Source organism: Panthera leo, chromosome B1 (genome assembly GCF_018350215.1).
Source record: "Panthera leo isolate Ple1 chromosome B1, P.leo_Ple1_pat1.1, whole genome shotgun sequence".
Lineage (NCBI taxonomy): Eukaryota > Metazoa > Chordata > Mammalia > Carnivora > Felidae > Panthera > Panthera leo.
In genome coordinates this window covers 59,249,875-59,276,043 of record NC_056682.1, presented here as the reverse complement: position 1 = coordinate 59,276,043, position 26,169 = coordinate 59,249,875, and the positions used below count along the sequence as shown (strand labels likewise).

Here is a 26,169-nt window from a genome sequence, read left to right as displayed (position 1 = left end):
TGTTAAAATGGATAGTTCACTGTCTAAAGAGGAGGCTACTAATCAGTCCCCTCTGGAATTCCTGCTGGCTTTATGTATAAAAACTATGGACCTTTGTCCTACAAATGTTTGTCATGCTGAATGATGATTACTCAGGATAACTTACAATTGAACTGGCTCACTTGGGGCTCTTTTGAAATTCCTAAATTGGTCTATCTGTGCAGCCGATTGAAAGAGGTTGTAAGACAAAACAGCCTGAGTGGGAAGCCTATTTTCATTGGCATTTCAAGGGCTCTAAATGCATAAATACTTCCAAAAGTGCTTCCCTCCAGAATACTAACTTGAAATTAACCAAGGCTAATTCTGAGCTGTTTCAGAGACTTACTAAATTGGAGGAGTCTTTCAAAGGCTCCTCTGATATCTCTGCTCATATTCCATTTGCTCCTCCTCCTGCTTGCTCACCACCTCTCTATCCTTCACTAGCTGAACTTCCTTACTCTAATGACTCAGATCCTGAGCCACCAGCCTTTGCCACTCCCTTTATGGTTAAACCTAATATAAGTGGTTCAGGGATCCCCCTCCATGATCTCTACTCTTTGGACAAAAATGGAACGCTGGGCTATTACTAAAGAGTTCCCAGATCCTAAATATAATCCTGTAAGTCTTGCAAAGGAATTTAATCTAGTGGTCCATGCTGAAGATTCAGGTCTTCTGAAGGAAGAGCTAAAGAATGCATAAACAGAGTAAATTAGAAAAATCCTTTCGAGAATTTCAGTAAGTGGAGAGCAATTGACCAATTGAATATTCTCAAACTAGCAAAAAAAAAAAAAATGCTTTATAGTGATTCCTAAACTTTTTCCTAAAATTATTGATTGGGAAAAGACCCAACACTGCACTCAAAACCTGAGGAAGTTATGATTAATCACCTTGAAAGAATCTAAAACAAATATTGTCTAGATTCAATTAATTATGAAATGCTCACCCATTTATTTATCTATCTATCTATTTAATTTTTTAACATTTACTTATTTTTGAGAGACAGAGAAAGACAGAGCATGAGCAGGGGAGGGGCAGAGAGAGAGGGAGACACAGAATCCGAAGCAGGCTCCAGGCTCTGAGCTGTCAGCACAGAGCCCGATGCGGGGCTCGAACCCACAGGCCACAAGATCATGACCTGAGCCGAAGTCAGTGGCTTAACCGACTGAGCCACCCAGGCGCCCCAATGCTCACCCTGTTTAACTCAACCTTCCTGAACAGGTTAAATGAAGAACTAAGCACATTTGTGTAACCTAAGCAACTAAACTGGGCCATTATGGATATCTATAACCTAGTCAACTTGCCTGAACTAGCCAAAGGATCCAAAGAAAAAATTAAAAAGTCATTCAAATTTAAGTATCCATATTCAAGCTACCCAATAATGAGCTTACAAATGCAATATTTAACAACCAAATCTATCTTCCAAAATCCACCAGTCAAGCCATCCATCCTTAAAGGGGTTTGCCACTACTGTAAAAAGCCCAGACACCAAGAAAAGTTTTGTTTACAAGTGAAAGTCTCCTATAAGACCAATAGCCTCAGAAACTATGATTTCTCCCAGGAATTCCAACCTAAATACCCCCAACAGTAGAGATGCCCTGAGAATTGAAAGAGGATTTTTCCCTATGCTTTTGACTACCTGGGGAAAACAGACTTACCCATTGGGAATGAGGTAACTAAGGCTCTAACAGACACTAAAGCCACATACTCAGTCCTCATCTCCACCAGCCTCACCTTTCCCCTTTCTTGGAGTACTAAAACTACACAAATGGTGGGTGTTTCTAGTCAACCCATGACCATTTCAAAATTCCTTTTCTTTCAACACAAGCCCAATGAAGGAACTCATCAATTCCTTTTAGTTCCCTCTGCCTCTATTCACCTCCTAGGACAAGATACCCCTGAGGCATACAAAGCTCACATTTTTTTTTTTTTTTCCTCAAAAGACAGCTTTTACATCTTCAATTGACAATCCTCAAGAAGACTTGTCCATAGCTATCACAGTCTTCTCAGGCACTATAATTGAACCAAATCCCTTCCTAGATTCCATTCCACCTGAAATATGGTCTAAAATCAAAACAGAGGGGGCACGTGGGTGGCTCAGTAAGTTAAGTGGATGGCTCCTGATCTTAGCTCAGGTTGTCTCAGGGTTATGAGTTCAGACCCTGCGTTGGGCTCCATGCTGGGTGTGAAGCCTACTTAAAAATAAATAGATAGATAGATAGATAGATAGATAGATAGATAGATAGATAGATAAAATGCAACTGACATTGGGTACATTCATTATATACTACCAATACAAATATAAATTGAGGAAAATAAGCCCTTGCTTAATATTCACCAATACCCTTTAAATGCAGACGCTACTCAAGGAATTGAGCCCATTATTGAGGAATACATTAAGCAAGGTCTCACAGTTCCTCATACAAGTTCTTGAAATACTCCTATCTTGTCCAAAAACCTCTTGGAAGGGAATGGAGGTTTGTCCAAGATCTGAAAGCAATAAACAACACAGTTATACCTCAGCACCCAGTCGTGTCTAATCCTCACAACTTCCTTTAAGTCATATGACCAGAAAGTAAATTCTTTGGAGTCACGTATCTGTGTAGTGCCTTTTTCAGTATTCCTATCAATTCTAGAAGGTAGTTTCTATTTGCTTTCACTTGGGAAGGACAAGTAGACTTGGACAGTAATGTCTCATGGATACACTGAGAGTCCAACCTATTTTTCTACAATCTTTACCATCAATAAAGAGTTTCGATATCAGTCCTCCCTTCTATAATATGTAGATGACTCCCGTGTTCAACTTCTGGAGAGGCATTTCTCAAAAACAAATTCCATCTCCTTCAAGAACTAGCAAAAAGGAGACACAAAGTATCTAAAGAAAAACTTCAATCCTATAAATCCCAAGTTAAATATCTGGGACATTTGATCACTGACCATGGCCTTCTCTGGATCCCAAAAGATTTCAAGGTATCTTGTGCCTTCCTGCCCCTAAAACCAAAAGACAATTCAGAGGGTTTTTAGGGTTGGCAGGATGTTGTAGAAATTATATCCTAAATTTCTCTACCATGGCTTAGCCCTTCTATTCCCTTCTTACACTGACCAAACAGAGACCTTTACATGGGCAGAAGGATCTCAGGAAGCCTTTAATAAGATAAAGCACAGAGCCTATATAACCTTCCTGCCCAGAGGCACCCTATTGATTACCTTTTTCCCGTTTGTTCATGAAAGAGAGAGAAATGTAACTGTTGACTCTTAATTGATTTACAGGAACCCCTCTTGAAAATATTGAATTAATTTGGTTTGCTGATGGATCTTACCTAAAAGAATAAACAAGTCAATATCAGGCTGGTTACAAAATTGTATCCTTAAATGGAACAACTGAAGCTGACTCAATGCCCCAGGCAACTTCTACCCAACAGGCAGAACTTCATGCATTACGTCAAGCTTGCATCTTATCCAAAAATAAAACTGCCAATATTTATACTGACAGCCAATATGCCTTTGGTGTTGTCCATGACGTTGTATTATTTTGAAAACAAAAGGTTTTCTGACCTCCTCTGGACAGAAGATTAAAAAAAAAAAAAAAAAAAGAGCGCTTATGTTTTAAACCTTTTAGGAGCCAATTACCTAAATCTCTACCTTACAAAAACCAAAAACTCCAACACACTCTATGACAAACAAGAGAAAAGCATTTGGCTGATGCATCTGCCAGGAGAGCAGCCCTAAATTTAGCCCCTAAGATAATCAAGGCATCCTTAACCTTGGCTGAGTCCTTTATCAATATGAAGGACCAACTTCTAACAGCATATTTGGTTGCACAACAAAGTAAGAAAAAATGTGTTGAACAAGAATGCAAATTTAAACCAAAAAGAAATTTATGGGTAAGTCCAAGTGGATGGCCAGTCTTCCCTGATTGTCTACAGAGAAACAAGTATTAACAATAAATGTATATCATGACTTTTAACGATTGGAACACTGACAAAATGATCTTATGGGGAAATCAGTACTACTGGAAGCTATCTCTCAAAGTCGGTTCCCAAGTATACCAGAAATAACAAATTTGTTCAAAATAAACCCCTAAAAACCCATTCATACCTCTATGGAATATTTTCCCTATCTTAGGTCCCTTTGTTGTGTGGCAAATGGATTTCATCCAGTTGCAGCCTTCTTAGGGATACAAATTTGTATTGGTAATGATCCGTATGCTTTCTCACTGGGTAGAAGCATTTCCATACCACAGAGCCACAGCCTCATCAGTGAGCAAAATACTATTGGGAAAAAAATATTCTCATTTGTAGAATTCCCTCAGAACTCCCTAATGACAGAGGTTTCCATTTCACTGGTCAGGTAATTCAATCTGTAAAATCTGGCACATCCTACATTTTCATTGTGTTTACCATCCCCAGTACTCAGGACTGGTGGAATGCACCAACAGGATTATCAAAAATCAATTGGCAAAACCCATAGAATCCTTTAAAATGCTTAGGCCCAGAGCTCTGCCCTTGGTGTCGCTCAACAGGAAAAAGCAGGTTGTCACCCTTTGAACTAATCACTGGCAGACCTATGAGGCTAGATGGAAGGAATATATGAACCAGCTTTCCGAAAAGGAGACCTTTTAATCTACTGCAAGGAACTCATAAACGCCCTCAAAACTAACTTATACCTCATAGAGCAACCTTTTCACAGCATGCTCCCAGAAGACAAAGACATACATTACCATGACCTGTAACCTGGTGATGATGTTTATTGGAAACGTCATCTCCAGGAAGATACCTCACAGCCAAAGGACCATACCAAGCATTATTAACCAATCTCTGTGCTGCTAAACTCAAGGGTACTGATGCATAGATTCATTTTAAAAGTGCATCAGCTCCTGAATGGTCATCTGAAGCCACTGGGGACCTTAAATTTAAAGGCTCCAGACAGCCCAGGACCATCTTGAAGACTACTCAGCCAGCATTAGAAGCATATGACACCTGATATAGACTGCTTCCCAAGAATCTGGACCAGGCCTGTATATTAAACCCTTTAGCCAATAAACATTCATGAAATATTTGGTATCCTACTCCTTGTCACAGCAGTAACTGTACTCCACTTGATTCTTCTTTTTCCTCCTGGTTTCAATTGTTTAACTCTGTTTAAAGGGTTCTGATTTTACTATACCCAAGGATGATTCCCCTGATCCTATTCATTCTGTCCTTAGTCCACAGGGAAACTTGGCATAAAAATACCCTTATTTGGTTATCCCAGTCTACGGCCAAAATAGGAGACTTATCTAATTGTTGGACATATCATCATAAGCCCCTTACCAACTCTATGGTAACTTTGTTATACCTGTCAATAATTTTTCATCCCTTCTGAATTGTACCACAAATCAAACAACCCCTTCAAGCTCCACTTACTGTGTCAAGATAGTTTTGCTGCCAGGCAAAACATACCCCATGATTTTGGGTCCCCCTGTCTAATGGAGTACCAATGATATCCATGAGCCCTCCTTTATCAATGGCTTGAATCAAAAATAGATATCCTTCTGTATATCTTGCCCTGACCCTCTATGTAACACCTTCTAACAACTAGAAATGAGATCTATAGGCTGGGCAAACAAGCCACTCAATTCCTGAAAAAATAATTACACTAAACAACATACAGATCTCTCGTTTGATCATAAACCCTCTTCCATACTGGTAAACAAATCTATAAATAACCATACACTAGCAGGTGTACTTTGTGTACCCTCAGGACATATTTGTCTGTGCATATAAAAATAAACCACAGACATTCAATTGTTTAGACAGACTCCTCGGAAAATGTCTCCTGGGTTATATAATAACTCCATTCACAATTCTTAAATTAATAACTCAAGGTTCCCAGAAACCAGGAAGACAAAAGAGAGTCCTTAATATAATTAAAGGTTAACCTGATGAAAATCCCTCTGAATGAGGACAACAGGTGTGGCCACTCCCAAAACCGTCAACCTAGTTTGGGGGTCAACTCTTTAGAAACAGCCTAGTTTGGGAAAATTTTTAGTTCCTGGCCTCGGATAGTACCTGCATGGAACAAATACATGATATGAAACCTATCCCAAACTATAAACAGAATGGCCAGATCAACTTCCAGAGCCATTAGAGCTCAAAAGAAATCTTCAGATTTTCCCTCCTGTGTGGTCCTTGACAACAACATAGCTTTAGACTACCTGTTGGATGCCCAAGGAGGGATGTGTGCTATCACAAATACTTCCTGTTGCACTTGGGTTAATGCATCCAGCCAGGTGGAATGGGAAACAACTAAGCTTTTCAAACCCACCAAACCCCTAAAAGGAACTCCCTCCCCTGGAATAACAAGATTGTTTAACCTTAGATTTCCATATTTATTCAGCTGGCTTCCAATTGGGATGGGGACCATCCTAAGAATGGGGCCACAAATAATATTACTCATTGTTTTATTAATCTCGTTGTCTTAATGCAACTATTAACTCTGCATTTCTCAGTGTTGTACAACTCAGGAAACCAAAATCATTGCTCAAAGGCTTCAAATGATACGCCAAGCCTACTCATGTGGACTTCCTCATGCTCCCATCATAAATTTGATAAAGTGCTCAAGTGAAGACAGTGCCTAAGCTTTGTCTCCTGAAAACCTCCCTGTTGCATAATTGTGGTCACAAGCTCTCCTCAAACAGACCAAACACCCTGCCTCTAGTTTCCCTCCTCTGTGGGATGTGACTTTCTAAAAACTAGCCTTCCTAGTGCAGAGGACACCTATACCAATGTTGGATGTCCTATTAGTTGAGGAAAGATTTTGATCAAAGGGGGAGAAATGTGAAAGAAGCATCAAAATGGAGTCAGTCTTGCCAGGAGAGCTATTTAAAATGGAGCTGGGAGGCCATTAAGGACATTTATGCATGTTCCCACCTGAAAGAAAAGATGAACTTCAAGATATAGGTCACTGCCAAACCACAAGCATCCTGGAGCACCAGCTGCAACTCTGCCATTTCAAGAGAAATGAACTTTTTTCTTTTACTTAGAAATGGACTTTTTGCTTCATGATAGCCCTTAGCAACCAATCATGGCCAGATAAGAACAGCTTCAACCTGTCAGCACCAATCATAATACTTGACAAACAATTTATGTGGCTTTAGTGGAAATCCCCTCTTGCGTTTAAAAGCCCTCCTCTTTTCTCCCAACTTTGGAACACATTTTCAATTCCTGCTCAAATCTGTGTCTCTTGAATTATAATTCTCAGACCCCAAATAAAAACTTTTGGTTTGCCCTTCAGTCTTGCTGTATTTCTCAATCGACAAAAGTACGATGCCAAGCATCAGAGTAATTCTCCCTTACTGATTTCTCAACAATATCTCTAAATTTCATTTGTAAAAATTAATTTATTTCAGAATTGAAGGAAGAAGTGTGGTAAGCAACACAGTAATCCTGCCCTTCTGACTTTCCAACAATTTCTCTAAATTTCTTTTATAAAAATTAATTTACTTCGGAATAGAAGGGGCAGTTTGAATGCCAAGCAGTATAGTTATTCTCTCCAACTTCCCCCTAACTTTCCTGCATTTCTTTTTTACAAAATGATTTCAATTAACTGAACAATTTATTTTGTAATTTTAAAGAAAAAGAATACACTCAAAAATACAGATGATAGAATATTTTTTTATACTGCTCAAGCAACTCTCTCTGATATTAAATCAAGAACTATTATTTTGGTCTTTTGATCTCATTATTCTCTAGAGGAAAGGCTTTAGGTTAAGAAAGAAAGTTATTGCTATTCTGAGCTCCTCCAAGGGTCAGTCACCTTGGCAACTTCAAACTATGTATCTAAACCTCTACTTCTTCCTGGAGCACAGATGAGATTTCCCAATTCCCCAACTCTGTAGAGGAGGAAGCTAGCATTCCTTAAGGCCACTTGTGCCCTCTGAGACCTGCACATATGATTTTCCACTGTTAAGGCTGATAACACTTCATTCTATTCCCTAGCCACAGAAACATGTCCCAAGATTCGCCTATGGGTTGCTTCTAAAAGTTGAACACAACAAATAACACCACATCAAGTTATATACTTGAAATATGTGCAGTTTACTGTATGTCACTTATAACTCAAAAAAGTTATTTTAAAAAAATGAGGATCCTTGACAACAAGACCACCCTAACTCTGCTCAAAGTAAGCCAAAGGAATAATCCCAAGCAGGTGAAAATTCATCCAGAAAGTATTCGGGGGTCTTCTGTATATTAAAGATAAATAATTAGTAGAGGCTTCAAAATCTAACCCACAGAATATGGCTACTATTATTTGGTCTGGAAAAATGCTAGACACAACCAAACCCTCACCTAGCCTCATTGAAAAAAAAAGATCTCACTAAGGTAACACAACAAACCTTTCAGCTTTGAGAAACAGAACTTCCTAAAATAACACTAAGATAAATCAATGATGAAATATATGAAATGTATGCCTAGGTTGTATAAATGAGCAACTAACAACCAATAGTTATTGAGTGTCTACTATGGGCAGATGCTGTACAAGGACCTCAGGAGACCAAGGTAAACCAGAATGAAGACAAGGTACTGCTGTCAGGAGCTCACTTTCTACTGGAAGCAGGCAGAGTTAGGAGACAGTAACCACATGAACAAATAAATTATTAAAGGAATAATAACAGTGGTGATAATAATCACAGCTATCACTTATACAGCTCTTAATAGGTGCTAAGGCACTGCTTGGAAGTATCATTGGAATGAAACCACCCTAGGAAGTGGTTCTATTTTACAAATTAAAGAAAAGGCCCAAAGTCACTTAGGGGTAGAGTGAAAACTTGATTCCAGTCATCTGGATTCAGGGCACAAGTTTTTCTCCACAATCATACCACCAAATGTGTGAGGTAAAGCAAGCAGATGAAAAGGAACTACTGTAGACAAGGTAGTGAGGAAAAGTTTGTCAGAAGAAGTGACATTTGATCAGAGATCTAAAACACAAGAAACATAGCCCTTAATTCTGATAGTGACTTAAGAGTAAAAATAGTTGTCTATTGGGCATACCTACTTCATGCCATCTGCGCAAAAGGGATGCTTATTTTTATATTATATCTATGGCAGAGGCACAGGTTGCTAAATAATTAAATATTTTGGTTGCTGTTAAAAAAAACTGGACAAGTGATATTCAAATGAATGACTAAGAACCAACATAAAATGATAAACTTAATAAAATTTATAGTTCACCAGAGTCTACAATACACAATGGTTGAAAAACATCCCAAATCCCACATTTAGCAGTTACTTCATTCAAACTTTTTTGCTTGCTAAGAATCATGCCATACTTGTTCAAATGACTGCTAAACTTGAATGAGTCAGCTCTGAATTAAAGACATTGTTAAAGTCTTCCATCCTATCTTAAAGAAGACTGGTATTTTTTAACAAATAAAGAAAAAAGCTACTGGTTTCTTTTTTTAAGCTGCATTCAGTCCTTGACAAATATACCCTTTATACATATTCTGGCATGGTGTCTTCAAGAATTCCCCAGATTTCCCTAAGAGACCCCTGCCCCTCACGACTTTCCAGCTTGCTCAAGTCTAGGCAGATCCTATTTAAGCAGAATAGAATCCACAACCTCTGACTCAACCCCAATCTTAGGAGCTTAAACAAAGGCTCCAAGTGATAAATTCAAGGCCCTTTATAGAGCCATTTTTTGCCCTACTCATTCCCCTCAACCAGAGGCTCCTTCTCTGTTCAAAACTTGAAGAATTTTGTACTTTAATAAGGGGCCATTTGCTTGCATGTTGCTATACCATTTTATCACCTTATTCTAATACAGATACAGACTGTAGTACACAGTTATGGGATGTGGAGGGAGAAGAGAAAGGACAACTGAAGACAAAAAGGGAAGGCAACCTATTCGAGCAGCATTTCTATTTCTGTCTAAATCCTCCCACTCAATTCTCTTTACCGACCTCTAATGCTCAGCTCCTTTCAATTTACCCTACCCTCTAATTCCACAGCTGAACCTCTGACCCCATGGTTCTACTCCAGGTCCACAATCCTATCCTCAGGCCCATCCTGTTTAGAGTTTCTGCCTCAACCAAGTTCCTTGAACATTTCCATTATCAAAGCCGACCAGCTAGGAGTTGAGGGGGAGTTCCAGCTTTTGCTGAGATCAAACATGTCACTCCGGGACTCAGAATTCAATTGTGAACTCATTTCTCTCATTATATGTGGTGGTGAGATTCTTTTATTTGATCATACTATACTCTGGCATATTCTGGATTACAGACTAATCTGAGCTCCACACCACTAAGCATAAAACACAGCATGCCAGACCCTTCAAAATATGTTATACATGTGATCCTCCCAGAACTTCTTGGGGGTAACAGTTTTTGGAGCACTGTGGAAAAAGCAAAATCACTTAACAACCATGGAGACTTAAATGTATATTTATAAGAGATAAGAAAATTATTTACAAATGGATTTTTATAACACAGCCTGTTTTTATACTGGGGACAGTCTGGACCCTGAAGTGGTTTACAGAGCAAGAGAAAGGCCATTATTCAGGAAAAAGGCTCTGTTTTTGATTCCTTATAACTGGCTTTACCCCATCTAAGATTGTCTTGTAAGACAGTCTATACTTTATTTAAATAGTTGAATTTTGGTAAGTTCCTATTGAAATCTGCCTCCTCTCAATTCCCCTAAAGGCTAAACCAGGTGTTACTAATCCCCAGGTGCTCTGCTCCTACCAGAGACTTCAATCTGATGGCCTGACATCAAAGAAATGTTCATAGTCTCTTAGAGATAGATGATTTGTTTACCGTGTCTCAAATGGCAAAATTCTGGTTCAAATGAGAAAAATACTCATTTGAAAGAAAGGAGGCAGAAGAATGAAAAAACCTTCCACTGGGTAGATGTTTATCTTTCCAACTTAAGTTAGAATAAATAATTCTAATGACCCGAGTGACTCACAGTGACTCTGGATTTGCCGGGGGTGGATCTTTTACGCCTATCTGCACAATTCTACACCTGCTCAGTAACAAAAGTATAGCAATCCTTTTTCATGCATCACAAACCAAGTATTGGCATGTAATATTGATAATACCTAACAAGTAAAGACAGGCTTTCATTACTAATCTTGTGCTTACCCATGCTTTTCAGTGTAACTATTCAAATACTTGGAAATGCTTATAATTTTCCATGACCCACAGCTAGAATATATATAAATAATGTACAGAAAGGATTGCCTGAGATGTAAGAATTTTTTTCCTGTTGTTTACTTTCAAAGGAGTAAAAAATATTTCAATAAATAGGAACATTTGAAGGGTATGGATAAAATTCAAGGCTCATACATGGTTTGAATTATTTTTCCATGGGTATACAGTAGTCAAACTGATTTTTAATGAAATCTTTGGCAATCTTACTGTCTATGGGAAAAATTGAGTGCTAACTACAATGACACAATTTGTCATTTTAGTTTTCAAAATCATGCCAAAACAAACGCCTCAGATAAAAAGATGAGAAAATAAGTGCTGGTGGTTTTTCCTTCTCATATGCTTCAGATACATGCTTTGATATCTTAAGCAACAGAATTACTTTCAGTTCCCCCAAACAATCGGTGTTCTCTCTTACTTTTTGGCTGTTGCACATTCCAGTCTTCTGCATGGATGTTCTTCCTGTCATAAAAATGTTCTTCTTCCATTCCTCTTGGTTAACCCTTATTTATCCATCACACAGATATGCGCTAAGAACTCCCATCTTCCAGAATCCTTCTGTGACCTCAGCTAACCCTTTATGGTTGTTTGGGCTGTGTCTCATTCTTTAAAAATGCCTTCAATTTTCAGCAAGAAATTCTTATAAATAAAGGACATGAATGCTTATGATACATGATGTAGGCCTCTTGTAAACTGTCACATCCTATTTCATTTTTAATTTGTGCTATTCTTTAAAATAGAACCGTGTTACTTTATAGATACTGTCTATAAAGATTTCACTGAGTCAGGCTGGCCGTAACCTTTCTGGGTAAAGCTGATTAAAAAGGGAGAAGGGACTAAGGTGTTGCTGGGATGACATGGGGGAAGATTCATTCACTTACTTCATGTTTATTAGAGGCCTACTCTGCAAATCACCATTCTGGTTCTGATGACGTGGCAGATAAGGAAAGAAATAGGTACACAGATACACTCACTTGCCACCTCACTCAGAACGTTATCAACCAAAGCTGGCAAACAGAATAGAACACCTGCAAACAATATAGGTACTGACAGGAAGCATACAGTAACATTTAACAAGACACAGGAATGCTTTTGGCAGGGGGATAAGGTAAAGGGTTTCAAACATTTCACAGTCTTCAGTAACTATAGGTGGATGGAGGAATTCTTCCTAATCCATCCAGTGATCTGGAACAGGGCATTCCTGATGTTTTGTGTTGTGAAGACGATGATTTCTTCTCCTTCCCCATTTCCTCCTTCTCCTTCTAGGGTTTTGTCTTTCTTTTTTTACCCCAGTTTTACTGTGATATAATTGACATACAATACTATATTCCTTTAAGGTGCACAACCTAAGAATTTGCTGTGTGTACATATTGCAAAATGACTGTTAAGGACTTCGTAATACCCAAATTGCATAATTAAGATTTGTTTACTAAGCTGAATACTAACATGTTTGAATTTTCTACAGATTAACTTACCTCAACATATGAAATTGGAAATATTCCTATTTTGTCTGCCAGCATTCCTTCAGCCCAGTTTTCATCCACTCTGCGGATCACAGTCAGAACATCATCCTGAAGAAACAGCAAACATTAGTCTCTTTGATCCCATTAAGTTCATCACTTAATTTCCCTTTTCAATAAAGGGGCTCAAGTTTCAAGAGTAAATGAATCTAAATGCCATGACCTATCTTTAGTACATGAATCCAATGTTGCCACAAACTAAGTGGCCACTACAACCTGTTGGTTCTTTCAGACCGTTGTAAAACTATAAACTCCTTCTATACAGGGGGGTTGGCTGCTCATTATGTTAAGATCCACAAATTACAACCTTAAATGCTACTCACCCCAGCCTCTTGAACTTCCGTTTTAGACTGGCTTTCAGGCTCTTCTCACATTCTCTCTGATAATACACCAAATACCCACCTTTAAATGCATATCCTACTGCTTTTCTTTATAAAAAACACTATTGTGTTTATCTACTTAAAATTTTAAAGGATTTTATCAATTCAGTGGATATACTCCTGTGTGCTTTCAGCAAAGAAATTTATGTATAAAATAAGAAAGTAATGATGTCTCATTTTGTTATTCATAATTCAGTAAGCTAAAATCCCTGAGTGGCACACATACCGTGTAAAGTGGCTTAGAATTAAATTTAGGTTATAAATATGAAAATGATACCACACAGACTATCAAACAAAATTATCTTTCATATAAGAATGGTCTAGTTTTAGGGGCGCCTGGGTGGCTCAGCCGGTTGAGCATCCTACTTCAGCTCAGGTCATGATCTCACAGTGTGTGAGTTCGAGCCCCGCATCAGGCTCTGTGCCAACAGCTCCGAGCCTGGAGCCTGGAGCCTGGAGCCGGCTTGGCATTCTGTGTCTCCCTCTCTCTCTGCCCCTCCCCCACTCATGCTTCCTCTGTCTCTCTCTCTCTCTCTCTCTCTCTGTCAGAAATAAACATTAAAAAAAAAATTTAAAAAAAAAAGAATGGTCCAGTTTTTTGTGACTTTAAGAAAACTGCTTCCAGGTATTTTTAAAAGCGCAGGTATTTTTAAAAACTATTTTATCTTTTTGTGAAAGGAAATATAAGCCATATTCCTGTGTATCTGGGTCCACAGAAAGAGTTGGCAAACAGAAAATCTCATTCTAAATTTACCTTTGCAAACGGAAGGCAATCTTTGTCTGCTTCCTTGTCTTTCACTTCAAAGTCATAAAGTGCTTTGCACTGAGGTGGGGGCTGAGGTAACGGCTTGATGATCTGCACAAAATTGGTGGGAAAAAAGCCATGGATCCCGTTGACTTCCCCATGGTACCAATTTTCATCCACTTGTCGCCGCAAAATGATGATGTCACCTTTGCTGAATTTAAGGTCTCCAGGCTCTTTCCCTTCGTAGTTGTATAATGCTTTGGCACAAGGTAACTGAGGTATACCCTTAGGGAAAGAGATGAGTTTTAATTAAAGAATGATCCAAAAGCATCTAAAAATTTAACTGTATTATTATTTTTAGTCAAGGTCAACTCAACACAGAGTGCAGGTCTCTGGAGTTTAGCAGGTGGGAAAATGAAACACTTCCTGGAGGAAGTGACACATAAGCCAAGTCTTCAAGGATACATAGGAGTTAGCCAGGCAAAGCTGGAGTAAAAGATAAAAGTAAGGCATTCTCACCAGAGGGCACAGCACCAGCAAAGACATGGAGCACACTGTGCAGAGGGACTGAGTTTTATAAAGAATGCAGGAATTATGGAATATAAAGTGTAGGAGAAGTAGACAGAAGCTAACTCATGGAAGATCTTGAATGACATGTTAAAGAGGTTCAATCGCTGTGTCCTTCAGGCAAAGACAAGCCCTCACAGGTTTGAAATACAGATGGCCATGGTAAGAAGCATGTGTCAGTCAGGCAGATGAGGCTGGCATGAGAGTGGAAAATGGACAGGAAGTGGGCAGGCGGACAGATAGCTATGTGCTAAGCACAAGCCTTAACTAGTTGAATTTTTTTCTTTTTTTACAGCTGAATCTTTCTAATGAATAGGAAGAAGCACTACTCACAGTACTGCCCTCTCCCTGTGCTCCTCCATCTCCCCGCTCCCCAAAAAAGTGGATCACAGTTTTATACTCTTGAGGCAACAGAACTTCGTAATACACTTTTTAAAAATTACTTTGGTTTCTGGTCAGAGAGTTAGAGTCTGGCTTGCTCCTAAGCCAAATTTCTTTTGTTAAATATTTTTGTTTGGCTTAAGAGGAATAGCCAATTCTTGGCTCTCAAAATGCTATTGGCAGTCATCTTGTGTTGGCTTGATCCATGTGATGTGTTTGGTTAATGAGAGCTGCTCTAGAGGCCAATATCCTGAGAAGACAGGAGCTGAGCCTTCCAGAAGTTCTGAAACCCTCATGTGCCCTCTGACTTTTGGACCCTGACCTAAGATCCTGCCTATGAAGGCATGACTTCTGTTATCTGACCGTGACCTAATCTCATAAACAATTCTGCTGTGCCCCTTGGTTTCTGCAGAAGGAAAATGCCCATCAGGAACTCTGGAGCCTCACAATCCTGTGAACTTTAGTCATATTCCCCTTCAGTGTCGAATGCTAAGGAAGGACTCTAATTTTTGTCTACTCTCACAGAGATGCCTCACTGCATTCTCTACTTTATTGTATATTTATTGAAGTCTGGTTATCAAAATATAACAATATTTCCCAAGGCAGGCTTGAGAAAATAATAGTAAATAAACATAGAAATGAATATTATTATGAAACACTGAAAGAGTGATGGAGTCAAAGACAGAGAACTGACAAGTCCTGTAATAAACCAACTCTTGGAACACAGCTGTATGGGACCATGATAAGGCAGTTTTATGTAAGGGTTGGAAACATAGACTCCAGAGCCAGAATGTCTACGTTTGAATCCCAGCTCGGCCACTTACTAGCTGTGTGCCTCAATTTCTTCATTTGGGTTGCTGCGAGGATTTGGTGAGTTAATGTATGTAAACCGCTACAAAAGACCCAGCAGTTAGTTACTGCTGTCGCACCCATGAACTATTATCATCATTGTCACTGCCCAGTATGAAAAGCCTTGTTCACCAGTGAAACACAGCACCTGAAAATGTATTTGTCTCTACGCAGCTGGATGCTATTCCTTTTTGGACGAATTCACATAGCAATTACATTTTTAATACATATTCACTGTATAGCAATGCAAAGAATGTTCCTCCAAGGAAGTGCTGGAATCTTGAAACGTGCGTTTCTGAAGCACACATTTGTTTTCTAAGTGGAATCCATTCATCTTCTGGTTGAACAGAAGAAATTACAAATTCACTGACATGCACGGTTTAATAGGGGATGGCATTTTAGATGTGGCTGTAGTTCATCTTGACAGGGCTAATGTAAGGCATTGGAAGCCTGCATGAATTAATTGAAAATCCTATTACAAACTCGGTGACAAATAACTCTATTCACCATTATGGCCTGTTCTCTCGATTTTTTCCCCACCTCAATTAGCTCTGTTTGGCCTACTCTGTCCAAATCCATGCCAGCCAAATCCATGCACCAAGATACAGATTTAGCACTCTTAGAAACCATTCTGAATTGCTTCTTGAAGAGATCTGTAAAATTCCCAAAAAAACCACAGTATGGTTCTTTTGTGATATGCTCACGTGGAAACTGAAGGAATTTATTTCTTCACAGATCACTTCCACACACCAGTGGCCCAATGGACTTATTAACTTTTCCACCAAAGCAAATCTATTAAGTAACCCTAAAATCATCACACATACTTAATACAATGAATGGTAAGGATAAAACTCATGATAACAGTGATATCCATTATGGTTAGCCTAGTTACATCCCTGTGACTGCAACCTAAAATTCATTAATTCACACTGTTTTGCTAAATCTTGACTGCTAAGGCTATTTCAGTGATCAATAACCACAGAAAAAAGAATCATAAAGCTTACGGCAATCTAATCCACAAGCAGATATTTGCGCATCTGGCTGTGTTTTTCTATGGTGTTCTTTTTCAATTAAATTCTAAGAGGCTAAAAAGCCAGTTTGTGTCAAGTTTCTCAAAAGAAGGTTTCCCACATTAAATAAAATGAATTCTACTCTGATTTCAAATCAAGCAAAGTTCAGTGATCTTTAAAAGACTTATTCCCACACAGACTGCAGATGATTAAGGATAAATGGTTACACGACTTGGAAGGGCAATAAAAGAATGAATTTTCCTTTTGCAACATCTGAAGGATAAAGTCAAAACAATTGGTTTGATAGCCTCAGACTACTCTTGTGGGTAAAATACGTCCGGGGCCCACGGAGGCACTGCCTTCTCATTCATCTCCTTTGAAAGGTCTGGGAGTCATGTCATCACCCAGGCCCTTTGCCCCCCGTGCCTTCGGCAGGCTTTCCAAACTGCTGCCTTTCTTCTGTATCCTCTCATCAGGCCAAGGCCCCCGAGGATCTGTAGAGCTTACATTTCACTTGGCTACACATGAAAGGGAGGCTTAAAAGGAGAGAAAGCCAGAGAGAAACGGACTCTGCAGTCTAACCTTGAGTTTGCAGCTGTCATTCATGCTGCCAGCTTTATCAAAAACCTTGGCAATTTACACAGGTGAGCTATTATAACGATTCTTAATCTGGAATACATTTCAATAAACAGTGACTATTTTGGTCATATAGAAAGGAATAAATACGACAGTGGGCTAGTTTTACTCTTAAAGTAATTTTTGCTTCTACATCATGTATACAGATATTTTACATGACATTAAAATCCTTATGAGACCCACACACAAATATTTTTGATGAAATACTCTACACTCCATTTTTGTATCATCAAGTGTATTCCAATATATCTAGCAAAGCAGTACTTGATGATGTAGCTGAGATTCTAATGGGTAAATAAAACATTCACTGCCAATTTATTTTATAGACTCTAAATGCCAATGCCCAGATATACATGCAAGACAGCCTCTTTAAATTCAAATTCCTTCATGCATTTCTTACTGCTCCATAAAGTAAAAAAGATTCAATGACCTACTAAAAAGAATATCTGGAAGATACTCTTGCCATAGGAACAGCACCATGGTGTATATAATTTAAGAATTTAGTTAAATCTAAATGGGCATGAACTATGGCTGATTTCAACTTGACTTTCAAAAACTTTCCAGAAAGAACTGAAGCATAAAGAAATTACAGTAATAGAAAGTAATACATACAGAGTAACAAGTAGCAAAATGGTTCAGGAAAGGATTTTTTTAAATGTCCTTTGGACAACAAAATACATGTTGGCTTTTCCCTACAAAGTGAAAATCTATCGGAATATACCAATAGTATTTCGCAAAAATATTCTTCAATAGTTAAAAAAGTCTTACGTACTGATATCAAGATGTCTAGGTTGGATTATTATTCAAATATTATTTGACCATCCCTTGAAATGTTTCAACCTCAATATAACAAACATCCAAGATAAGTATTACAAGTTATTTTTCCAAAGCAGTATTAGAAAGGACTAAGAATCCCATAATTCCATAATAATCCATTTCTTTTTTTTTTTAATTTTTTAAATGTTTATTTTTGAGAGAGAGACAAGGTGTGAGTGGGGGAAGGGCAGAGAGAGAGGGAGACACAGAATCTGAAGCAGGCTCCAGGCTCTGAGCTGTCAGCAGAGCATGATGTGGGGCTCGAACCCACAGACCGCGAGATCATGACCTGAGCCGAAGTCGGACGCTCAACTGACTGAGCCACCCAGGCACCCTACGTTTCTTTTCTTTTTAATGTTTATTTACTTTCTGAGAGAGAGAGAGAGAGAGAGAGAGAGAGAGAGAGAGGATCCTAAGCAGGCTCCATGCTGACAGCAGAGAGCCCGATGTGGGGCTTGAACTCACAAACCACGAAATCATGACCTGAGCTGAAATCATACACTTAACTGACTGAGCCACCCAGGCACTCCCGTAATAGTCCATTTCTTATTTGTTCTTTCCTTTAATAATTTTTTCTGGACAGCACTGTGCTGAGACATTTTCTCTGATGATCACTCTCTTAAGCTACCATCTGCTATCCACCCCACGTTTGTCACATAAAATTTTCTCATCAGACTAATCATATCTACCAGCACTTTGAGGATGGCAGTTGTGAACAGACAGAAATGAAGAAAAACATGTTTTCTTCATTCACATTTATTTGTTTTTTGGTCCTTATTTTACTATTTCACTGCCATCTTTTCTTGCATGCTCATTTTCTTCAGCATTCTCCTTAAGCAGACTCTTTCCAGGTTGCCTATCTTTCTCCTCCGCTCCAGACATGGTGCCTCAAGAAAGTGGGCTGAGGCTGGCTTTGCACTGCTTTAGTGCCCTGTGCACTCAGCTCCTGCTCACACTGCATACACTCTATCCACTCCTCCTCACCCTCAGGTTCTACAACCCAACCCACAAGCCCTTAGGGAGTTTCTATCCCAACCCATGACTAAATAGCCATCAGCCAGTTATTGCTTTCAACCTCGTTGTTTTAGTGATATTAATGGCTTAGGGAAAGGGTGGAGGGAGGGAAAAAAACAAAAAACAAAAAAACCCAAGGTTAGAAGGACAGAAGACAAAGTAGCAGATTTCTCACCAATTTCCCTGGACAGTATTCTCACTGCTATTTAATCAAATGATAATACATAGTCATTTATTCGGTCGATACTTAATCAAACACTTAACCAAATGCAAATACAGAATGAAGTAAGTTGAGGTTATAAGATTATGTTCAGGGGCACCTGGGTGGCTCAGATCATGATCTCACAGTTGGTCAGTTTGAGCTCAGAGCCTGCTGGGAATTCTCTCCTTCTCTCTCTGCCCCTACCCCACTCGCATGCACCCACACTCTCTCTCTCAAAATAAATACAGTTAAAAAAAAAAAAAGATTATGTTCAATCATCCAGAAAGAGAACAAAGAGCAGAGTTTTCCAAACTTAAGAAAAAAATTATATGAGACTCTTTTTTTCTAGGAACTGCAGTATAGAGAATAGATAAATACATCTGTGTAGGGTAGAATCGGAGCCTGATGTGGGCCTCGATCTCACAACCATGAGATTATGACCTGAACCAAACCCAAGCAGGCACCAGCCATGAATCAGAAAGGGGGACTTCACCAGAATGAGGCCGTGCTGACACACTGTGAAAAATAATTTCTATTGTTTATAAGCTAACCAGTCTGTGGTATTAGAGCAGCCCAAATGGACTAAGATACTCCTTCACCAAAATTCAAGAGCAGCCCATCTCTCCATCTTCCTACATCGAGAGTCCCCAGCACATATCTTGATACAGCTGCAGTTGATAATTACATGCTTTTATTTCACTTCTATTTTTATTTTCTCTAGCATGACTACTTCTGTTGCTTGGAATCAGATGTAAATAAGGCTAAGATCAGAGACTGATTCCGGTGCAGGTCAGCAGGACAGACTCTGTTTTCCAGATGTAGTGGCCATTGCCTCCTTGGGGAAGATTCTCCCAAGCCTGCCTCACCCAAATCTGGAGAAAGTGCTTCTCTTATGCTCGCTCATCCAGCATGTCTTATGCATACTGTTACTATGGCTTTCATCTTACTCAGTTTACAGCCTGTTTCCCCTACCAGACTGTAACCTCCTGCAGATTGGGACTATGTGTTACCCATCTTTACATCATGAGCACTTACCTCAGTGTCTGTGAATAAATTCTTGCTGGAAAAATAAACAAAAAACAATGAATTTATCTAGGTGGCTGAGGTCTATGATATGGATGACTAAGTGTAAAAATACCATATCCAAAGGAAAAACAAAAGACAATTCTGTGGACAGTCGGGCTCATTGGCTTTAAATGTATTGCACAGTATATGTACGCACATATTTCTGTGCCTCTGATACTCCTCATGAATGACAGATCGTGAACCCATCTTTTTGAAACTGTCTTCAGTGCCTTCTAAGGAACACAGAATATGGTGGGCACTTGACACTGAGGCACAGGAGGAGCAGGAATACGGAGGAAAGAATTTCATTCCTCATTCCAAACCTGTAGCACATGAAAGTGCCAGAGAAAAACAGGGAAATGTGAGCTAATCTGCTAACTGGTGTCTACTTCAATGTGCTCTGGAAACAAGACTAAAAACATGATCTGTTCTGGAAATGGCCAGTTCAGTTTGTACTAAGCAAACTGCTGGCATTTGAAAAATGTAAAGCAAATTACATAGCAAACCATACAAACAAATATTTTCCTTTTAAACTCATCTGGTGGTTATGAGGAAATAGTCACGTAGATGATATATAGCTTTTTTTCTTGGCTGGCCTTAAAAAGGGAGTATCCATCTGACAGACAAATCATTAAAGAAAACAAATCTTATTGAATTTCTCTAAGGGAAGATAGCTATTGAGAATGCAGTCACGGAAATAAAATGCAGGAAATTTATGTCACTCATTGCCCTGAATATTAGTTTTCTGTTTCATCACATGTTTAATAATTACAATAGTATTTTGCAAAGGGGAGGAAAAGTTATTGGGAAAATTTTCTGCAGTAACTTAAGCTATGATCTTGGGGACTCATGGCAGGATGAGGGATGTTTCCTGGTAAAAGGTCAAGTTTCTGTCTATTTGAAAAACAGCTTGATTCCTGGCAAGGAATCTGCCCCTGCCCTTTCCTAAACCTCCCACCTGCCCATGGGGGCGTGGGACTAGATGGAAAAGAACGACTATGTATGAGGAACTCTGCGTGGTCTTTGCCTAATCCTTACAGAAACCCAGAAGGGTAAGGAGAGTCAAAAATACAAAGGAAGAGGGGTGTGTGGGAGCAGGTTTTCATATTAAATAGAAAGGTCAGGTAAGGCCTCAATCTAATTCAACTGCCTCGTTTTAGACTTTTTTTGGTCCAGTGTTTTCATTAATATCCCAGAGAGATATGCTCGTGTAATTTAGACATGACATTATATGTGAAAGAAAGTTCAGAGTTTCAGACTTAAAACACCATTGGAATGAACCCACATGTATATGGGCAATTAGACAATAGTGCCAAGGCAATTCAATTTAGGAAAACAAAGTCTTTTCAACAGATGGTTCTGGGATAATTAGAAGCCCATATGGGGAAAAATGAGTCTTAACTCCTACCTCACATCATATACAAAAATTAATTTGAGATGAATCCCCAAAACAAACGTAAAAGTTAAAACTGTTTTTTAGAAGAAAACACAGGAGATTATCTTAGGGATTAGGTGGGTCAAAAACAAAAACAAAACCCAAAACCCTAACTAACCATAAAAATGTATAAACTGTGGTTCATCAAAATTGAAAAATTCTGTTCATCAAAATGCAATTAAGAAAATAAAAATGCAAGCCACACAAAGAGGAAAATATTTGCAATACATATACCTGACAAAGGATTTAAATCCAGAAATACAAAGAACTTGTACAAATCAACAACAAACAGTGCAATTTAAAAACAGACAAGATTTCGGGCACCTGGGTGGCTTAGTTGGTTAGGTATCTGACTCTTGGTTTTGGCTCAGGTCATGATCTCATAGTTTGTGGGGTTGAGTCCCACGTCAAGCTCTGTGAAGACAACATGGAGCCTACTTGGAATTCTCTCTCTCTCTCTCTCTCTCTCTCTCTCTGCCCCTTCCCCACTCTCTCAAAATAAATAAATACATTATAAAAAAAACAGAAATATTTGAAGATATAATTCAAGAAGGAAGTTATTATATAGCCATGTAAAGGTACTCAACATCATTAGTCACCAGGGAAATGCAAAATAAAACTATAGTGAGATATGCTTTCACAACCATTAAAATGATTAAAATTAAAAAGACTGACAACAGAAAATGTTGTGAAAGATACAAAGCAACCAGAACTCAGATATGTTGCTAGTGGGGGTCTAGAATGGTTCAACCGCTTTGGAAAAACGTTTGACAATTTCTTATAAAATTATTCATACACTTACTCTATGACCTAACATTCTAATCCCGGGTATTAACTGAGAAATGAAGATATATGATCATACAAAGACTTGTCACAGAAATGCTTACTGCAGCACTATTCATAACACAAAAGTCCATGAACAAGAGACTAGACAAAAAATGGAATCCTTAGTTATATATAAAAAAAGAATCACTAATAAACGTGAGTGAAAAAAATCAAAATTGATACTATACAATCACACTTCTTTGGCTTCAAGAATAGGCGAAAACAATCTACTGTAATAGAAATCAGAATAGTAGTTGTCTATCAGAGGTGGAGTTGTGGGCATGATGAAAATTTCTGAGATTAGAGACAGAGTCTATATTTTGAATAGGATGTTGACTATCCAGGTATACAAATGTGTTAAAATGTATTACATCGTACTCTTTTTAAAAAAGTTTCATTTACTTAAGTAATCTCTACACCTGATGTGGCTGAACTCACAATCCCAAGATTAAGAGTTATGCACCCGTCTGACTGAGCCAGCCAGGCACACCAAGACTGTACACTTAAGAACTGTAATTCACATATGTAAATTTTATCTTAATATTAAAATATATAAAAAATAAACCAGTAGCAGCACTTAGAAAAAAAATGAGAAATAACCACATATGCCAAATATGTGACTCTATATGCACATGGAAGAAAAGATACAAAAGCATCACAATGAATAACAACTTACGCTGGCAATCAAGAGAATGGCAAACCTGGCAAAACAAGAAATCTGAAGTCCAGAGGTATGGAGATTAGTGCCTAGAAAGATGGCTACTTTTTGAAAAGGAAATCCATCACCAATGTGCAGAGTATACATAGTATATAGGGTCTCTACTATAATCAGACCCTACACTTAGCACTAGTCAGCCTCTCACTAGATGTCCGGGTTACATTCTGAATTCCACAAGCAAAATGAACAGAGAACTGCAGTGTGTTCAGTGGGGAGATGAACAGATGATAAAAGTGTTGGAAAGTATTATGATGGAGAAGCTGCAGAAACTTGAGATGTATCAGTGGGGCAGTATTGAAGTGAATATTCAAATATAGTGAAAAGGTCTTACACAGGGAAAGTTAAGTCGGCTTCATATTCACTGAAGAAAAAATAAAGGCTTAAACTGGTACATGCATTATTTAAGTTGGATAAAAGAATTTCCTGACAGTGAGGGTTGTTAAATATTGCAACGGATTATGATATCTCTTTCACTGGAGACTTTTAAAAATAGGACAGCCTCACAAGTTTGGTTCTGCCCAAAGGCAAAGGAACAAAGATTATGACACGTGATCTCTAGCAATGCTGTGATTTCTTTGGCAATCAGACCATTTGAAAGAATAATTTTATTCTTGATGATTTTGTGATTTGTTTCTTTTTTAGGAGTAGAATCCCAAGAAGTGCTAAGGTATGGGAGAGTGAGCTGGGAGGGGACATTTAGAAAGAATACAAAGTGACAGTATGAATTAGCTTGTAGAAATCAAATTATGCCAGCCTTACTACTCCAAAGTCTATCACAACCTGTTACAATATTATCAGCAAAAGTAGAGGCAAGCTGAGCTGTGGTCAGGCACACCAAGTTGTCTTTTACTTTATTATTTTTATTTATATCAAAAAGTAATATGTAATATGTATTTCTGTTACGATTCTCCAAAGGAGTGTTCTGCCAGTTAATTAATATGAAGTTTACATAGTGAAGATTGAGTAATTACTACAGGATAATATTCTCTTACTTTGAAACAAATCCATTACCAGGATATAAAACCAATCCTGTGAAACCCATAGGGTAGAATCAAGATCTTTAAAACATAATTAAGTCTTCACTGAAAAAAAAATCTATCTATATGCATATGCTTTAGAAGTCTGGCTTTCAAGAAAATTCTAAAGTATGAATTGAATGTAGAGACAATCTTATAGTTCTTTCAACAAAGCTCTTTTACCTTTGATTAAGTCTGTTGTAAAATGATACTATAAAAATACCTGTAAATATTCTATGACACTTAAATGAGTGTTATTAGAATACACGAATTGCTTTTACTATCTACTTTCTTTATTATATGACTGCACAAGACATGCTACTATAAAGGAAAAAAATTTGCAATGAATAATTTTACCAATAGATAATTATTTTAAAATAAGTAGTTTACTGAAGTTCCCCTTTAAAAAAAAAAAAAGGTATTCCAATTGAAGTATATCAATCACTAAAAATATGAAATAAAGGAGAGAAACTTAAGGGGGAAATATTTAGTAATTAATCCAACAATGACTCTATTTTCCCATAAGTAATTCAACAGTAAGATATTAATTACAGGTATTTTCAACCAAAATGAACCATCATATAAAAATGATGTGTGTTGTGGGGCTCCTAGGTGGCTCAGTCGGTTAAGCATCCAACTTCGGCTCAAGTCATGATTTCATGGTTTGTGGGTTCGAGTCCCGCATCAGGCTCTGTGCTGACAGCTCAGAGCCTGGATCCTGCTTTGGATTCTGTGTCTCCCCCCTCTCTCCGCCCCCCGCCTCAAAAACAAATAAACATTAAAAAAATTTTTTTTTAAATGATGTGTCGTTTTTTACATTTCTAGGTGATTAAATATATAGCAAAGAATATAAAAATTAAGTGCAGAGTCCACATGTGTGCATCTGAGACTACTTTCATTAAGCATTTAATACATATTGCACAAAGAAGATAAAAGATCATTCTAGCTATATTTGTAGTAATAGAAAATTTGAGATAATTAGAAATTGATCATCTGAAATAGCCACTGGCAAATTAAGTTACAGTTTTAAAATATCTATTAATATAAAATACTACATTTGTATGTTTTTAAAAATTGTTTAAATGTTTTTTTGGGTAAAGCAACTAGTTTTTCATGGGCACCAGGCTGTGACTGACTTGAGGGCAGGCTCTGGATCTCATTCATCTTTGTATCCTGACAGCACAATACAAGGCACAGAATCAATCTGTTAGAGGACTGCTTTCTGGCTGCCTCTTCATTTCACCCTAAAGAAACCTGCCAGATTCATCTTCTTAAAATACAGCTTTTACCAAATCATCTGTCTGATTGGACTTTTTCTAATTCCGTTTCTAGCAAATTTAGCTCAAATCCTTCTCTCTGGCACTTAAGATGCCCACAGTCTGACCCCAAACTGTTTTCTCAAATACTTCACACTCCTCTCCAACAAGTATCCAATATTCTAACCAAACTAGATTCCCTCTAGTTCTCCTAATATGGTCCTTTCCCTCCCCCCCCGACCCCCACCTCTGGGTCTTTTCTCTGTTATTTGCTCCACCCTAAGAGCCCTCTTCCCCAGACTACATGTCCACTTGTCAGAAGTCCATCCACCCTTTAAGACACAATTTAAACATCATATTTTCTAAGACCCTTATTCTCCAACACAGATATATATATATATATATTCTCCTTTTGAACCTCAGAAGGTTTTGTTTGCAGTTCTCTGTTGGCTTTATTATACCTTTTATTATATATATCTGAGTACTTTAATAACGCTACCAGACTAAAAACACTTTGACGGCAGGGATGGTCTC

At 38.2% G+C, this 26,169-nt stretch overlaps 1 protein-coding gene across 3 annotated transcripts in view; it reads right to left on the bottom strand.

The window, feature by feature from the left end:
* The window catches only part of SH3RF1 (SH3 domain containing ring finger 1), a 179,807-nt gene that overhangs the window by 51,963 nt on the left and 101,675 nt on the right, over positions 1–26,169 (bottom strand). For all 3 annotated transcript variants that reach the window (XM_042935114.1, XM_042935113.1, XM_042935115.1), the window contains exons 3-4: positions 13,855–14,130; positions 12,676–12,771 (exon numbers count right to left, since the gene is read on the bottom strand). In XM_042935114.1, coding sequence (XP_042791048.1) covers positions 12,676–12,771; positions 13,855–14,130 — 372 coding nt within the window. The remainder of the gene's footprint in view (positions 1–12,675; positions 12,772–13,854; positions 14,131–26,169) is intronic.